This window comes from Doryrhamphus excisus, linkage group LG12 (genome assembly GCF_037039965.1).
Source record: "Doryrhamphus excisus strain RoL-2023G ecotype Guam linkage group LG12, RoL_Dexc_Guam_v1.1, whole genome shotgun sequence".
Lineage (NCBI taxonomy): Eukaryota > Metazoa > Chordata > Actinopteri > Syngnathiformes > Syngnathidae > Doryrhamphus > Doryrhamphus excisus.
This window is the reverse complement of record NC_136368.1, coordinates 6,052,722-6,071,023: the sequence shown is the minus strand read 5'-3', so window position 1 is coordinate 6,071,023 and position 18,302 is coordinate 6,052,722. Positions and strand designations below refer to the sequence as shown.

At 40.2% G+C, this 18,302-nt stretch overlaps 1 protein-coding gene across 4 annotated transcripts in view; it reads right to left on the bottom strand.

Moving 5' to 3' along the window:
* Positions 1–16,743, bottom strand: part of epha3 (eph receptor A3) — a 144,281-nt gene extending 127,538 nt beyond the window's left edge. For 3 of the 4 annotated variants that reach the window (XM_058082512.2, XM_058082511.2, XM_058082513.2), the window contains exons 1-2: positions 16,574–16,743; positions 7,270–7,334 (exon numbers count right to left, since the gene is read on the bottom strand). In XM_058082512.2, coding sequence (XP_057938495.2) covers positions 7,270–7,334; positions 16,574–16,667 — 159 coding nt within the window. In that variant the 5' untranslated portion in view covers positions 16,668–16,743. Of the gene's footprint in view, positions 1–7,269; positions 7,335–16,573 lie in introns of those variants that run through there. The other variant, XM_078795124.1, reaches the window with a different exon arrangement.
* Positions 16,744–18,302: the final 1,559 nt, after the last annotated feature.

Genomic DNA, 18,302 nt, shown 5'->3' with positions numbered 1-18,302 from the left:
TCTCTTCTCTTCTGCCTCTTGTCTGCCATATCGATCAATCCCTGTCTTTTCGTTTTGTCATCTAATAAGGGCACTGCAGCATTGGCACCTCTACCTGTGGTCATTTTCTCTCCATATTTATTAGGGCTCGAGCACTGACCAGTGCGAAAGCCCTATTGTAATCGTTCCGTTTTTTATTCTGACGAAAGGACGGCCATTTTGAGGGCCTTAACATGCCCGAAAACTCACCAAATTTTGCAAGCGCGTCAGGTCTGGCGAAAATTTCGATCTGGTGGGGGTCCCGAAAACAATGTTCCAAAATTGACTCTCTAGCGCCACCTTTAATTTTTGAAAAAATTGGCCCCCGCCACCAGTTTCACCTATCGTCACGAAACTTGGTGGAGACGTCTATCGTGACAGGACGGACCAAAAAGTCTCAAGAACCCATATTGGAAAACGAACAGGAAGTCGGCCATTTTGGATGGCGGCGGCCTTTTTCGTGCCAGAAGTTGGGGTCGTATCTCGACGAACTCCTCCTAGGGGGTTTGACCAAATGAGTCCGTTGTTGCATCAACGGACACTAGACGGATGGCCGACGTTAAATTGCGAAGGATTTTGGGATATTCCATACGATGTGGGCGTGGCACGCCCCCAAATTTTGCCCTTTTTCATATGTCCGGGCCTTGCACGCTGAGCGTAACTGTAGACGTGAATAACTTGGCTCCACGTGGTCAGATCTTCATCATACTTGGTACATGTGATCATGGCCCCGCCCCGAAGGTCCCCGTAGGTCACTTCCTGATTTCGTCGCAGCGCCACCTATTGGCGACAGGCTAAAGGCGTGTCATCTACATGAGGCCTTTTCTGCCAGGAGATTCATCAGATGAACATCAGGGTCACAAGGTCACTGCCTGACAGCCTGGTGAAGCCTGTTGATGGACCATGATGCAGGAAAAGCGCACGTGGTGGGCGTGGCCTGGCGGCGAATGCTCAGGCCTCGCCATTTACATAGAAAAGGTCATCATTCGCCCGCAAAAGGTCGCATGGGCTTGAAAACTCATAGGGGGGGTCAGAATCCAGGCCTGAGCGGCCTGGTGTGGCCCCCATATGAAACCAAGCCAAATTGACTCACTAGCGCCACCTAGAAGTTTTAAAATAATTATCCCTCGCCTCCCGTTGCACGTATCGGCATGATTTTCGGAGGAGACATCACTCGTGACAGGACGCACAAAAAAGTCTCAATAACCCATGTTCTAAAACCAACAGGAAGTCGGCCATTTTAGGTGGCGGCGGCCATTTGGGGGCGGATGTATGGGTCGTATCTTGACGAACTCCTCCTAGGGGGTTTGACCGAATGAGTCCGTTGTTGCATCAACGGACACTAGACGGATGGCCCACGTTAAATTGCGAAGGATTTTGGGCCGCTCCATAGGATGTGGGCGTGGCACGCCACCAAACTTTGACCATTTCATATCTGGCCCTGCCTGGTGTCTGGCCTTGCCTTGAAGCAATGTACATCAAAGTCAATACACAGTTTGACTGACAGACTGATGATGTCAGTTGATGGACTATGATGTGTGGAAAGCACATGTGGGGGGCGTGGCCACAGCGAATGGTCAGCCTTCGCCATTGACCATCAAAAGGTCATCATTTGCCTGCAGAAGGTCACAGGCTGCTGAAATCTTAAACGTGAGGCCTTAATCCAGGCCTGAGCGCCCTGGTGGTGCTCCCATGTGACACCAATCTAAATTGACACACTAGCGCCACCTAGAAGTTTCAATTCATTATCCCTCGCCACCCGTTACACGTATCACTATGATTTTCGGTGGAGACGTCTATCATGACAGGACGCACCTAATGCTCCAGAAGCCATGTTCTAAACACAGCGCCACCAACTGGTGGAAATGTATATCTGCCGTAACTTCCTGATTCATGGTCAGATTGTCTTGAAATTTTTTTTGGTGTGTTGGGTCAATCTCTGGTCTGTTATACTGTGTGTACATAGACTGTATAGCGCCACCAACTGGTGGAAATGTATATAGCCGTAACTTCCTTCCACATGGTCGGATCAGGCCCAAATTTTTTCTGGTGGTTTGGGGTACCCTCTGGTCTATGACTGTGTGTGTACATACACTGTATTGCGCCACCAACTGGTGGAAATGTATATAGCCGTAACTTCCATCCACATGGTCGGATCAAGCCCAAATTTTTTCTGGTGGTTTGGGGTACCCTCTGGTCTATGACTGTGTGTGTACATCGACTGTATAGCGCCACCAACTGGTGGAAATGTATATAGCCGTAACTTCCTTCCACATGGTCGGATCAGGCCCAAATTTTTTCTGGTGGTCTGGGGTACCCTCTGGTCTATGACTGTGTGTGTACATACGCTATAGCGCCACCAACTGGTGGAAATGTATATCTGCCGTAACTTCCTTACGCACGGTCGGATCGGCCCCTAATTTTTTCTGTTGGTTCGGGGTACCCTCCGGTCCGTTACCGTGTGGGCCAACCACTCTATAGCGCCACCCACAGGCGGAAACGTATATCCGCCGCAAGGACCTACCGCGTGGTCCGATCGTCGTGAATTTTTTTATGGCGGTTCGCGGTGTCGGACGGGACGTGACCGCGCACCCGCCTCGCCGCCGCTGTCGCCCCCTCCTGGCGGAAAATTGCAAGTGCCGTGACTCCCTTACCGCTTATCCGCTCGCCACGGTTTTTCGTACGGCGCGTCCGCGCGCCCGTCCGGTCGCGCGCGCGACCCCGACCCGCGCGTACCCCCGACCCGCGCGTACCCCCGAGCGCGTCGGGGTGCTCGAGCCCGCTCATCACTGCTTGCAGTTTTAATTCATATTTAATTCTCTACATGGGTGGCACGGTGGTCGAGTGGTTAGCGCGCAGACCTCACAGCTAGGAGACCAGGGTTCAATTCCACCCTCTGTCATCTCTGTGTGGAGTTTGCATGTTCTACCCGTGCATGCGTTGATTTTCTCCGGGTACTCCGGTTTCCTCCCACATTCCAAAAACATGCTAGGTTAATTGGTGACTCCAAATTGTCCATAGGTATGAATGTGAGTGTGAATGGTTGTTTGTCTATATGTGCCCTGTGATTGGCTGGCGACCAGTCCAGGGTGTACCCCGCCTCTCGCCCAAAGACAGCTGGGATAGGCACCCGGCACCCCCCGCAACCCTTGTGAGGAAAAGCGGTAGAAAATGAATGAATGAATGAATGCCAAAATACAGTATTACATGTTATCTTGAATGTAACAGTTTGTATATAAATAAAATGTCGGAGGTGTTTTAATAGCAAACTTTATAGACGGAATATGTGTGCCGCATTATGTGCATTAATTAGCTCTCTCTTTTTTTTGTTGTTTTTATATTTTCAGAACACATAAAAGAGAAAGACGTGTTCATGTTAGAAATCAGTTATCCCTCACCACTTTTAACTTTTGATTTTTCAGCTTCACTCTATTCCATTTTATTTTTCAAATTTATTAATTAAGTAATAAAGCATGTTGTTTTGTGGTCAAATACGGCCTAGTATTAGTCAAATAGCATGCATATTAACATATTTTGGCCTATTAAGCATTTATAAGTATAAATCATGTGTTATGAACTACTATACAAATATAAGGCATTCAGTAGATGCATTCAAAGACGTTGTGATGATATGTACTATTCTATACGGGTCACTAGGTGTCAGTAACATTACTGTAATGTTCGGTGAGATGCACAAGCACCAGGCTTGATCGCCGGAATAGGCTTTTATTGCAAGTTTGTATTATTTAACAAACAAAATAATCCCTAACATGATCTACTGTTGCAGCTGTGACCCATGCCAAGCTAAAACTACATTTTAAACGCCAAACGTCACTTCCTCACTGCCCCTCATTCAGCTCTGCTAGTGTTATTCTTGTCTTAAATTGCATATGTTCTCTTATTATGTCTACAGTATTGGGTAATATGAGTATAAAGTTGACTATAGGGGTGTTATTTCATGTCTAGAGGGCTCTAATAATTAAAAAAAACTACATTTAGAAGGTGGAAAACAGGTTTTCTATTATATAACTATATACATATTCCATTTGTAAATAATCAAGGTCTGGAATTGGAACCAATGAACCGCAACAAAGAAGGGATTATTTTTTTTCAAATGATTTGGTCAATTCCGACTTGGACTTTTTGAGTGTATGAATGTTCAACCAAAACACAGTCTATTAATTTCATTATTATTTTGGTTTTGTTTACTTTTTTAAGCTGCTTCAGCTTAAATCGACATTGTATTTCACAGTTTTATCCAACATGAAATTAAAAATGGAATAAATAATCAATGGAGTATGTTTCTGATGGTGCCATTGAAGTGTATGACTGAGGAATACAATCTCACCAACCTCTGACTGAATGAGAATTATTTTAAGTTACAGCCAAAAAGTATGTAACTGGAACACTTCATCAAGGAATAAGGAACTGTGTGTGTGTGTGTGTGTGTGTGTGTGTGTCTGTGTGTCAGTGGGCCAGCCCCAAGTCACAGTAGCCTAACCAGTTAGACAAATAAACTCTGCGCAAGAACCCACTGAAAGGACTTTGGAGTGGCAATAGAAGCTGACAGATGAGATTTCGGATTTTTTTTTTTTCCTCAAAAGTGCTAGCCAAGGTACTAGTTTGTTATTTCAAAACTGCCTCATCTACGTCATTATTTGTCAAAATAAATATATAAATAAAATGGTTTGCTCTGGCAGCGCAGTCAGGATCAGTTTTGGATCTCCTTTTTGGAATATCTCTGTGTGGCGTTTGCACGTTCTCTAATTGTAGGCTTGTGAATGTGAGCGTGATTGGTTGTTTGTTTATATGCAGTGGAGGCCAAGGGTGTACACCGTTCTCGCTCAAAGTCAGCTGAAATAGGCTCCGGCTCGCCTACGACCCCAACAAAGACAAGTGGAATTGAATATGGCTGGATAGTTAGTTCGAGATTTCATTGATGGGTTGCATGCCAGGATACACAAAATTTTGCTTAGTCTAGCACATTTGTAGAGGTTCTTTGTCCGTGTTGTACTGCCTCATGATTGGTACAATTTAAGCGCTATTTTTAAGGATTTTTTGTTTTTTTTTTTACTTTTTGCGACCTCTGTCAAAGCATGCTCCCTGTTACCATTTTTTTAAAAGATGCATAGATTGACCAAGATTAAGTAAAGCACTGGAATGTTTTTTGACAAAAGGAAACATTCATAATTTTTTAAAGGGGACCTATTATGCAAATTGTTCGACCGTTTGTATTGAGTTGGGTCTCCTATAGAGCAGCTACACACAATAACCTGCACAGAAAAACGTTTAGATTTTCAAGAATCTGCACCTATTCCAGCCGTATTTCCTTTGATTTGTGCTTCCTGCAAAAATGGTCTGTTTTAATTTATTCCACCCACGGTCCGCCTCTGTGATTGGTCACACACCCAAAGTGCTTCCTAACTATGAACCATGTAAGGAAGTCCGCCCATCTGTGATGTCACAAAGGCACTATTTTACCACGCCTTTTCAAACCGAGCATATTGAGTCATTCCAAACGTCTTCCCGAAATTATCTGAAACTTTGGCATCTTTTAACACGAGAATACAACATTCTAACTACATTCATAGGTCAGAAAAGTGGAACAAAATATAATAGGTCCCCTTTAATGTCTATTATTATGAATAAAAACTCTGTTCGGTATAATGACAATTCTCTTAGTTTCCTTCTTTGCTTCTGTTCCAGTTTCCATGCCCTTATTTTGGTAATCACTTCCTTTGTCGTGCCCTTCCGTTTTCCTTGCGCCTGCTCTTTTCACGCACCTGCTTCTAATTTCATAATCCCTATTTAGTTCAGGTGCGTGCTCTTTCTGTTGTGGCTTCATTGCGAATTGTCTTTGGTTTTGGCTTGTTTGGTAGTTGCTGTGTGTTATCCTGCTGCTGCCATTACTTGCATTAAACTCAACCCTTTATCTGCACTTTTGGTCCTGCTCTCTGCATCTTGGGGTCGCATCGCATAGCCCGCAAGCGCGAACGTGACAAATTAAAAAATTGTACAACGGACCACTGAGATGAATCTAAAATTGTATATATTATGGAAAAATTTCAGGGATATCATCAAATAACCACCAATAATTTCTTCTTCAAGGGAGCGTATGCAAATCCCTCCACCCCCCTCAAATAATATATATATATATATGTATATATATATATATATACAAAATATAAATCTAATAAATAATAAGCATACAAATAATAAATATATTTTAAACAAAAACTACAAACACTATTTTTCACTAAACACCATTAGACTTGCAACAATTAATTATTGTTATTGATTAAACACTTGCCAAATTAATCACCTATTAATTTTTTTAAATTTAAAAATGTAAATATCTGATTTCAGCTTCTCAAATGTGAATTTTTTAATGTCCTTGGTCATCCATGAACGCAGGTGTATTATATTTGTGTTTGAGGCAAAACAAGATATTGGAAGCCAACTGTCACTACGGCACAGGTGTCAAACTGAAGGCATGGGTGCCAGATTCGGGCTTCAAGAGCATTGAACTAATACATGCCCCAAATATGTAGTTGTTGTAATTATTTTACTTTTTTTAACATTTTATTTCTATTAAGATGTAGATTTTATTATTATTATTATGAATATGTTTTTTATTTAATTACAAGAAACACATCTTTCTTGCCAAATGTATTTAGGTTGCCTTGGTAACCAATACTGCGATGGCCTATGGTAAAAGCGAGTTTGATCCCGTCGGTCGGTCTGGGGCGTAACCCATTACTTGATTAATCAAAACAACAAGCTTCAGATTAATCAACAAAGAAACTAATCATTAGTTGCAGCCCTAAACAATACAATTACAGTGTTTTCATAAAACACTCCTAAAATACCTCATCTCTTTAGAATGTGATTTGTCCAGAAAGAGGTTAAGCATATCAAAAATTCCAGAGAGGATGTTTTTGTCCAAACAACACCCAAATCCTTTAATACCGTAATCTTTCCTTTCAACACACGCACATACAAATAAACACCAACACATACATTTTCTCCCTAAGCATCCTAACCATATGGCGAGCACAGAATATTTAACCTTTAACCTGTGTGTCGGACAACGGACCAAAAATGTGGGTTAATCTACACTTGGCTTATTTATCTGAAAACAATATTTTTCATGTGACGGGAGCTTGAACCCGACATGTATAGCCACATTGGTGACATTAACATTAACTGAAGATCACATATAGAAACTTACTCCAGATAGAAAATACTCACCCCATGTGAAGGGTAGGAAATCCATCCTAACTCCCCTTGGCTTGCTTTAGAATCTAACAGGTTGACTGTCGGGAAAAAGAGAGAAAACAAAGACAACATATGAGTGTCTAGTCCTTGTTAGCCCCAATTAGCCCTTATCTAATCCCACAGGAGAGATCCCAACCTCAAGCACTCGAGCGCTGATCATGCCACTGTTTACTCAGCTGGTAAGCACACAGACACACAAAACACACATACCCTACGCTTGGCAACAGTAAAGGGGTGACTTTCTCGTGTTGTGTAGAGCATGAAAGCAGAAGTTGCTAAGCATCGATATCAGAAAAGGAAACACGCTCCGATGTGTGGGGGGCCTCGGGTCTCTGGCCCGTCGGAACTGTTGCAAAAGTTGCAAAACTACTGCTCAGCTGCTAAAATACAACAAAAAATATGCTGGTTTGAAAAATAAATGAAAATTTATTCAGTGTTAAATCGGTGCACATCTGTTGTTAAAAATAAGGTTTCAAACATGAGATATCATCACACATTTGTTACTACGCAAAACCAAAACGCTACCCACATATACGTATGCATTTTAAAAATATCCGAATGTGGGTGGACCTTAGACCAGGGGTGCCCCAGACTTTTTTTTTCCCATCGAGGGCCACATACATGAAAAATCAAAGAAAGCTGTGGCCACTTTGATATTTGACATTTTGCAAACCAACCCATGTAGATATTTTAAGATGTTTACTGTATTTCAAGGAAAAAAAAAACAGCATCCATCCGAAGCTTTTTGTTATAGCTGACAAAGTTTATTATTATTAATATTAACTATTTCTACACCAGGGGTGTCCAAACTTTTTCCAATGAGGGCAGCATACTGAAAAATTACTGCTTTTACATTTAGAAAAAATAAAACGCATATACAAATGCAAAGATTTTTTTCATATTTAAAGAAAAATAGAACCTGCACTTTTGTCTTATTCGTGGTTATTTTCATAAACTTCAACTTTATTCTTGTCGATTTTTATTCCCAATATTATTTATATTTCTCTGATAATATTTGACTTCAATTACATAATATTATACATTTTACTCATTTTACAATTTTCCAAAAATTGCAAAATTACAACTTGGCCACGTGGGCCACACTTTGGACACCCCCGTATTACACTTTGGGTTTTTCTTTTTTTTATGCAAATAATGAATCTTCTTTTGGTCATAAAATGACATTAAGTCAAAATATTTGTTTTCCCATTTTTCCTTTATTTAGTGTTTTTCTCATGATATTGCAACTTATGAAAAAATAATGATCCTTCTCAACTTTATGCTTCTAAAATCATATTTTTTCCTCTTAATATTATGAATGTAATCTTGTTATTGTTATTTTTTCATTCATTCATTCATTTTCTACCGCTTATCCTCACTAGGGTCGCGGGGGTGCTGGAGCCTATCCCAGCTGTCTTCGGGCAAGAAGCGGGGTACACACTGGACTGATGGCCAGCCAATCACAGGGCACATATAGACAAACAACCATTCACACTCACATTTATAGGAGGAAACCGGAGTACCCAGAGAAAACCCACACATGCACGGGGAGAACATGCAACCTCCACACAGAGATGGCCGAGGGTGGAATTGAACTCGGGTCTCCTAGTTGTGAGGCCTGTGTGCTAACCACCAGCCCTGTTATCTTTTATTCTCTTAATATTTTTACATTATTCTTGTGAAATTACTACTGTTCTATTTTTACTGTTGTTGGTTTTTTTTTTAGTAATTTTCTTGTTTATTTGTATTTTTAAAATGTCCCATGGGCTACAGCTATGGGCCACAAATGGCCCCCAGGCCGCACTTTGGACACCCTTGCCTTAGACGATACGCAAAATGCTCCCATTCAGTGTCTTTACAGGAAAAGTCTATACGCATTATCTTGGGGGAAGAAACAACACAATTAAAAAAAAGTATGGTTTATAATTATGCTTTTTTTTCAAGAACTAGTACTGTTGGACTTCCATTATTATTCATAATGGTAATTCCTTTCCCAAAAGGACACTTTACATTAGAAAAAAAAAACAGTGCTGGTGAGAATGAGCTACAGTTTGAGAACTTTGATTCTGATTATTCATCCCAGGTTGACATATTTATTTGACGGCGAGATGCAAACGAGCAGTTTCTTGGCTGAAAAACACTCAATCCTGTCAACGCTATTGGCAAGCAGGGTTTGGGGGGGGGGTTGGGGGTTGGACCGCGTTTGACTGCAGCCCAATTTTAATTTGTGGTGATTATGCAGCAAGCATTTTATTTCTAATTTGTATTTACACAAATGGGAAAATGTTGAAGTGAGCCAAGGAGACAAATCTGCATGACGCAGTGTCAGCGTTACGTTTCTCAGACACGACTTGCATGACGGACCCAATCTGACCTGAATGCCGTTTTTGAAGGTATGCATTTGAAAATGTGTTGGCTCGTGCTATGCCTGACAAACCTGACACAAGTTAAACGCACATGCTGTCATGACGGTGTTGCTAGCACAGTATTGCAAATCAATCACAGTCACATGTATGGTAAGCATATGTTATGCATATGTTATGCAGACACGGTTGTTGAGGGGGAGAAGATGAAGAACTTTTTTTACGTCACTAATTAAATTAAAATTATTTAAATAATAATCATAATTTCATTGTAATATTTAATTATTTTATTCAATATGTAATAATATTTTATAATTTAATAATATTTAATTTATTTAATTCCAGCACATTCAAATTTCCACCAAGGCCGCATAGTGAAAGAGTGTTTAGCTGTGTTGGGCACACAGTCGGGAGATCGAAAAGATGTGGGTTCGAATCTCTGCTTGGGCATCTCTGTGTGGGGTTTGTGTTCTCCCTGTGCGTGCGTAGGTTTTTCCTCCCCCATTCCAAAAACATGCTAGGTTAATTGGCGACTCCAAATTGTCCATAGGTATGAATGTGAGTGTGAATGGTTGTTTGTCTATATGTGCCCTGTGATTGGCTGACGACCAGTCCAGGGTGTACCCCGTCAGCTGGGATAGGCTCCAGCACACCTCATGAGGATAAGCGGTATAAGAAATGGATGGATCAATGAAATTTCCACATATAGAGAACATATATGACAATATTCTAGACGATTTTTGCAACACATTGAATACATTTTTTAAATATTGCACTGGATGTGTATGAATCGATGGACAATATATATGACTGAAATAAATTAACTTTTCAATTCTGATTCACTGAGCTGCAGCTGTATAGTGTACGTAAAATGCGACCTTGCATGAACTGTTTAGCAAAATCCACATCCTAAATTAATTCTACATTCATAGTAATTAATTTCATTCCACAACGTAAGTTATTCAAAATGGAAAGATATGCACTTTTCCTTTAAAATATGGGCGTTTCTGTAGGTTTTTTTTTTTTTTTCACCACAGTATGTCCGCAGCAAATCAGCCATGTTGGTGGAGAGTGTTCCAGCCAGGCTCCATTTTTTTGCTCATGGAGAGCCTATCGGCAAAATTATGCTCAGTGGCATCATTTGGCCTATTTTAGAGGGACTGAAGGCTCCCTAAAATATTCTTAACCCCGCAAAATTATTTGGTTTTATACTTAATTACTTTTTTTTTTTTTTTACAATAAAGTGCCAATAAAGTAGGAGCTGAAGTTAATAGTAATAACCTGTCATCACTGACTCATTGAATATGGCCAATTACTTGTCAAAAATATGTGTTGTGCTTTGTTCTTTGACTAATTTCGCAATAAAAATTAATAAATAAATGAGGGCTGCACGGCGGGCGAGTGGTTAGCGCTCAGTCCACACATGTAGGAGACCTGAGTTCAATTCCACTTTCGGGCAACTCTGTGTGGAGTTTGCATGTTCCCCCCGTGTTTTGGCAGCTCCAAATTGTCCATAGGTATGAATGTGAGTGTGAATGGTTGTTTGTCTATATGTGCCCCGACCAGTACCAGGGTGTACCCCGCCTCTCACCCAAAGACAGCTAGGATAGGCTCCAGCACCCCAGCAACCCTTGTGAGGATAAGCGGTAGAAAATGAATGAATGAATGACTAAATGAACTAAAATGAGGAAATATTAAATATGTTGGTTGTGTTTGATGGTTTCTTAGGTACTTAAAATAGGCAAGAGTACATTTGGAATACAGGAGGTGAACAAATAATTTAAAAACATCGCCCCCTCGCCGTTCTGACAGTTTTATCGTGGCTTATTCTCCCATTATGAATGATTGAAATGATGATGATGGTTTGGTTTGTCACATGGTTCCGTCCGTGTATCTTTTCACAGCGTCACACGTAGGTGTGCCTTGTGTATTACATCATTTTTACTCAGGTATCCATCCCTTTTTGGATGCATCCATCTACTAATCCGGCACAGTGTGAACACAACTTTTTTTCAACTCGCCAAAAAACAAAATACAAGAATGTTCCTGCGTGGACAGGGACTGAGACAAGGAACAAGGAACTCTCCCAGTGCTAACATGAGTCTGCAATATATGTCTTATTTCAGTGTATTATATCTACTATATTGAGTAATATGAGTGTGAAGGTGACTATAGGGGTGTTATTTCATGTCTAGAGGGCTCTAATAATGTTGAAAATGTTTTCGAGGGTTGTAAACAGGTTTTCTGTGCTCTGTGAAAATATTCTATCCACAATAAGTAAAATTTTATTTTAAGAACATCATTTAAGTATTCATCACTGCATCAGTGACAAATACTTCATGTCCATAGTACAGGTTTTCAGTAGTATTTCAAATCGAGGAGACATGAAAAAAAATATGTCCCTTTGTGGGGCATAACAAAATATGGCATAAACAAAAGATACCAAAAACAGTTGTGAAGCAAGATCGAATAAACTGAAAATGAGGATCTATTTTCTGACTCCACACAAGACAATCTCACACCTCAAAAGCTCAGTTTGTAGTTTCACACCACAATAATGATAGGAACCTCCATCTTGTTGGTACGGTGTGACAGGACAACAAAAACACACAGTTTGTGTTGGACAAGTCCAAGCTCAAAACTGAACCCAGGACCCACCTGAACTATAACCTTGCTGGACCAATCGAGCAGCTGAGTGGCAGCAGACACATTCCTATTAGCGTCTAATGAAGCTATCTGTTCATGTCAGATAATAGCGGCTCAGCATCCAGGCCTATTGCCTCCAATTTACATTTCTCAATGAGCCGAGCCCACTGCTCAAATTGAGGCAAGCGGAGGGAATTTGAGAGCAGAAAATTAAACAGCTCTTATATCGCACACTCCCTCCTCTCTCCAGCTGTACTTGGCCGACAACTCAGCACCAACACTCTCACACACACGTATATAAACACTCCGTTGGTGCACTGTTACAAAGAAATACACAAATCCACACCAAAAGAGCACTTGAAACCGTATGCTCGGATAGAAACTAATGTGTGCACATGCAAGTACGCCCTAACCGCAACGTCCTGGACACTTGAGCATGGACACATGGACACCCAGACACCTCTTCCATGGACTCACCCCTTAGCATACCAGCATCATGCAGCAGACCTTGCACATCTAACCGGGAAACTGATGTATTTTTAGAAAACTGGGCTATATAAGAAAGGCAGCGAAATATGCCAAAGGTCCAAACAGGTACATCAATGTAAACATATACCTTGTGTGCATGGACAGTGGGCATTTTTGTCATTTATTAATACTCCTATAGGTGGCGATAATACTCTGTAGTGCTATTTGAAACCCAATTATCATAGAAGAAGACTAAGTCTGGTCCAGTCCTGACTATTGTTGAGCCTGGTAATATTTTATGCTTGTTATATATCAGCTAGCGGCACAGCAGTCTAGTGGTTAGCGCGCAGACCTCACAGGTAGAAGACCAGGGTTCAATTCCTCGGCCATCTCTGTGTGGAGTTTGCATGTTCTCCCCGTGCATGCGTGGGTTTTCTCCGGTTTCCTCCCACATTCCAAAAACATGCTAGGTTAATTGGCGACTCCAAATTGTCCATAGGTATGAATGTGAGTGTGAATGGTTGTTTGTCTATATGTGTCCTGTGATTGGCTGGCGACCAGTCCAGGGTGTACCCCGCCTCACGCCCGAAGACAGCTGGGATAGGCTCCAGCGCCCAAGCGACCCACATGAGGAAAAAGCAGTAGAAAATGAATGAATGAATGAATATATCGGCTAAATATACTGCTAATCGCTAGCACGTTTATGGGCTTTTCAATGTAAATTAGCATCGAGCTAGCGCATCTGTAAATTACAACATGCTTTGCTGGGCCAGTAAATACATACCAAATGTTAGCAGCATTTTGTTGAAATAATTTGGAGTTTATGGATACAAATTTATTGTTCCTGAAATGTCAAATTCAAACTATGCCGTTTTTTTCATTAAATATAAAATATTTGAGAAAAAAAAATCAGAAATTTGGGTCACCGCTTGTCTTTACAGGGTTGGGTCCTGCAGCCAAACCACTTGAGAGCCACTACTGTGAAGGTTTTTTTTTCTTTTCTTTTTTAATTCCAACACATCTCCTTTTTATACCTTTTTATATAATTACGTGCTGACTTTTAAGACGTGGGCTAAGTTCAAAACTATACATTGAACTGCACTTGAAAGGGGGGGAAATATTCCAATTCATCAGACTTCTACTTCATATACATCCTTGAGCCAAACATTCCATTTGGTCATGAAATTACCAAACACAACCAAATCAATACCAGCCAATAAGTGATCCATGATGAAGTATAGAAGTCACTGTCTTGCTGCGTGCATGTGAAGGTTGGCAGGCTGCAGTGCAGGCAAAGCAAGGCGACTTGTGTCTGTGTTAAAGGATGAAGTGCTCACCTCCCATTATGAATAATTCAAGTGCACAGTCGCTCTGTCTGATGTTGCTGCTGCGTGCACGCCCAACCCCTCTGCCCCCATTCTTCTTTCTTCATTTTTTTTATGCCCTATACTTATCACACACCTAGACATACCAAAAAAAATGGACTAAATAACCGGTTATGGACATAAGCGTTTTGTCCGATGGTGATGCCCAAACGCACGCTGTCATTTTTCCAGCTCAGTGATTGGTTGAGGAAAGAGGTTATTTTTTTTTGAAGAAGGAGACCGGATAACAACAGTTTGAGAGCACCCCCCCCCTCCCAAAAAAAAGGTATATCCTATCTCGTAAACGTCGATCCGTCCCAGCGGGACTCCTCCGCGGGGCTCCCGGGGCCAAGCCTCCCTCTCAGCCGCCTAAAAATAGCTTACCACCGGCCTCCCGACGCCCCAGCATGACCGCACCAACTTTTTAGCACGTTAACGCACGCAATATAAGAAATATGAACCGATAATATGACGTGATTTTGTATTTAAAAAAATTATACTGGCAAATACATGCTAAAAAGTGCTAAAAATGCCAAATATTCCCTTCATTTACATACTATTTAAAAATGGACTCAAACTAAAAGTATTTTTTATAACTTTGAATAAGGATTTATGGAAAATACATTTTGACTTTTCTAAATCACGAAAAGTGGCATAATGCAATATTTTGAATGCATCATGATGTTTTTTTTAAAATACAAATTCACTTTTGTTGATCAAAAATCTTTTATTTACTACTTACATTACGAGTCCTACACAGACTAAACAAAGTTTTTGCATACGTCCACTTTAATTACTGACAGCTTGAATCGTAATCCCACTGTCATGTAACTGTCTAATTGAAGCGTTACCGGTAACACATCTTCTATCTAAAACCTAAAACAGCACCTCAAACAATGCAATAGGTGTCTCAACTTGAAATCAACATAAAAAAAGTCGATATTCATATTTCGCGTACTTTTATAAAACAGACGTGAAACCCCCTGCATGGTCTTTATAATTAAAATTGTTGTTTTCATCCGATTTTTTTTCAATTTCTATGAAACACACACACACACACACACACACTTTAATATTCCAGGGCGTATTTCCACCCCTGCTTCTTTTGGATAGAATAGGTCTGATTTGGAAAATCAATCATTTTGACAATGTTTTCCATTTTCATAAGTAATTACAGCGCTGAAGTGAGCTTTTTTTATTATTTTGAATGGACCACACCAGAATAAACGTTGGTTGTATGCACTTAAAAAAGAAATAAAGACGAACGAGCCTACTCAGGCTGTTTGGATGTATACTCTTATTAAAAAAGTTATTTAAATGTATTGTTTCCCACGTATATATAAGTAAAAGTAAACGTGCAAACTTTTAAAAACTTTTAAAAACTTCCAAACAGTTATTCTACGGATGGAGTATATTTTCTATATTTTTAATGATATACTTTTGGAGGTAACATCGCACTGCTGTCTGTTAATTAACATTAAGCACAACGAGATTGCCTCAAGAAGTGACTGAACACAAATAACTTGACTTATTGCTGAGGAATTGAACTAAAAGGAAATAATTCAGAGTTTGACAGTAATTCGTCTAAAAGGAAATGATTCAGAGTGTGGTCATTATTTGTATACGCGACTGTTGGTCACAATTAAGACTCTAAAAGGCGCACTTTACACACATCACTCCCTGTTGCTCTCTGCAAAAAAAATATATATATATGTCTGTGACTTGAGGCTTTGAAGCACTTTTTAAAAAAAAAAAGTTATCCAAACAAACAAGACGTGTGGCTTTCACTTTGTTTCCAGGGCAGTTTCAAGTGTTTAAACAGGTGACTTTCAACCAAAGTGCAACCACGCTTCTTTCTCTCTGTCGCCGTGTTTTGGTGACAAAGCTCAGGCAAAAATAGAAGCGAGTCGTGTTGTGTTATTATTTCATTATATGACTTCATAAAACCATCAGTAACCGTATATGTTTTGCATAAAGACTAAATCATTACAGGTGAATTTGCGTATTTACGCACTCAAATCATGTTTATTGTTGATAAATACGTGGAACTGTAGTCCAAAAGTGTGCTTTCGCTCTACATATATCAATAAACAGAACATAACGTTGAACGATCTCTTACAAATGAGGTTCTTTGAACCCTTTTACCCCCTTAGAACTCCCATTTAATCCTTATTTGAGAGATAATCCCAAATTACGGAGTACCCTGTCTGGCTTCTTTGTGTCTATGTTCACGGTTTTTTTTTTTTTGTGTGCGTAAAATGTGTCACTACTAACATTCCACATGGCGCACATCGGTCTTTCTATTGTAATGTTGTGGTTTTAATTACAATCATTTGGACATGAAGAAGTCCGAGCCGATGCAGCGCAGCGTGTGCTGTACACACTTCAATACAGCAACACACACACATTCACACATTTACGCGCAAGTTTGCTTACCTTCATTTGGGGGATAGACGACGGAAAAAGCTGGAAACACAAAAGACAGTAAAAGAGGTAAAAGCAAAAGCAGTGATCGCGAATTGCAATCCATGGCGGCGCATCAGAGGTACATAACTCCATGAAGCCACTGACTGGTCTGAGAGCTTCTTCTATGCGCACAGTTCTCTCTCTCCCCCCCTCTCTATCAGCGCAGGCGCTTTTCCGCTGGGTCCTACAGAGTCTGCACTACCGAGAAAGAGAGGGAGAGATAGCCCTGCTCCAGAACAGGGGTCTGGAAAAATTGCACACAAAACAGCCATTTTTTTTTCTCCTTCAGCAAAATGTAACAGGAGCTGCAAAAGTGGAGCCTGTTCCAGACGACTTTAGACTAGAACTTTTTGACTGTGGGTCACATTGGGTTAAAAACATTTAGCCACATATTATATTTACATATATACAGCCAAACTGGAATTATTTTTCTCATTTTAAGCTGTAAAGTGTGCGTTGTATGTTAAACATTTTACAGTTCTTTTGCATTACTGCATGCTAAAAGTTTTAGAACGGGATATACTGACAAACAAAGTATGTAAACATACATTCATGTTTACTTCCTATAGACTTCTCAGCATGTTTTGATGGCATTTTGTCGTAGAAAACTTGTTTCCTAGTCCCTCTCCGTCACTCTGGTTGGTGCTACCGCTCTGTTAGCAAACACTGTGTGTTGTATTCCTAGAGCTGCTGTGATGTAGTCCCTATAATTACAGAAAGATCTCTCAATTATTGTGGTTAAATTGGTTCCAGACTCGGTCGTGATAAGAGAAGGTCCGCAAAGTAGCATTTCATATTTATAAATGTAATATTTTCATAGCAAAAGCATAGAAATCCTGTTTCCAATCTTCTGACATTATATAGTGCCTTCTAAGTATAACACACATAATAAGACAAAATAAGACATACAGCATAAGATATCATATTGACTCAGTAGAGACATTATACAATCTGGACTGGTCATACAGTAAACTCTATGCTAATATAGACAAATGGATAAAATGTAGGCGTGGGAGGCTGCAATTCCTTCGCCAACCGAAGGGGGGCGTTTATTTCCTCTGCACACTGTGCACAACAAACAAAATGTACAGCAGCGTCAACACACCACACACCACCACAAAACGAACTACTTAAAACTTATCTAACAACAGTAACGTTTACTAGATGTATTTACATACTGTACATAATATATGAACATACACTGGGGTGAAACGCATAACATATTTACATTTTATACAATTAGCAATTGACTAGCATACCTCCTCCTCAGCAGTCAAAAGGTGACTGAAGAGGAGCGCGCCAGAAAGACAGGAAGTGACATCACACAATGTCAAAGTTTACACAACAAAATAAATGCAAATAAAATAATGTAAAAAAAAAACATGTAAAAAAATGCATATAGCGACAAATACATATGAAGTGAATTATTGGTGAAATAAAATTAAGTAAATTAACACATCGGATACATATGTTACAGTTATATAGCGTCTGGCATGCATGATGCTAATACATAATACAGAAAAATGTCTCCAAAACATTTTATTGCAGATGACATTTGCAATAATTATCATCTTGGGCAAATTAAGGTAAAAAAAACTTGTGTTTGTTGTCCCACATGCAGTATGTAGAGCAGGGGTCTCAAACACGCGGCCCACGGGCCAAATGTGGCCCGCAGGACACTAGTTTGAGGCCCCCGCCT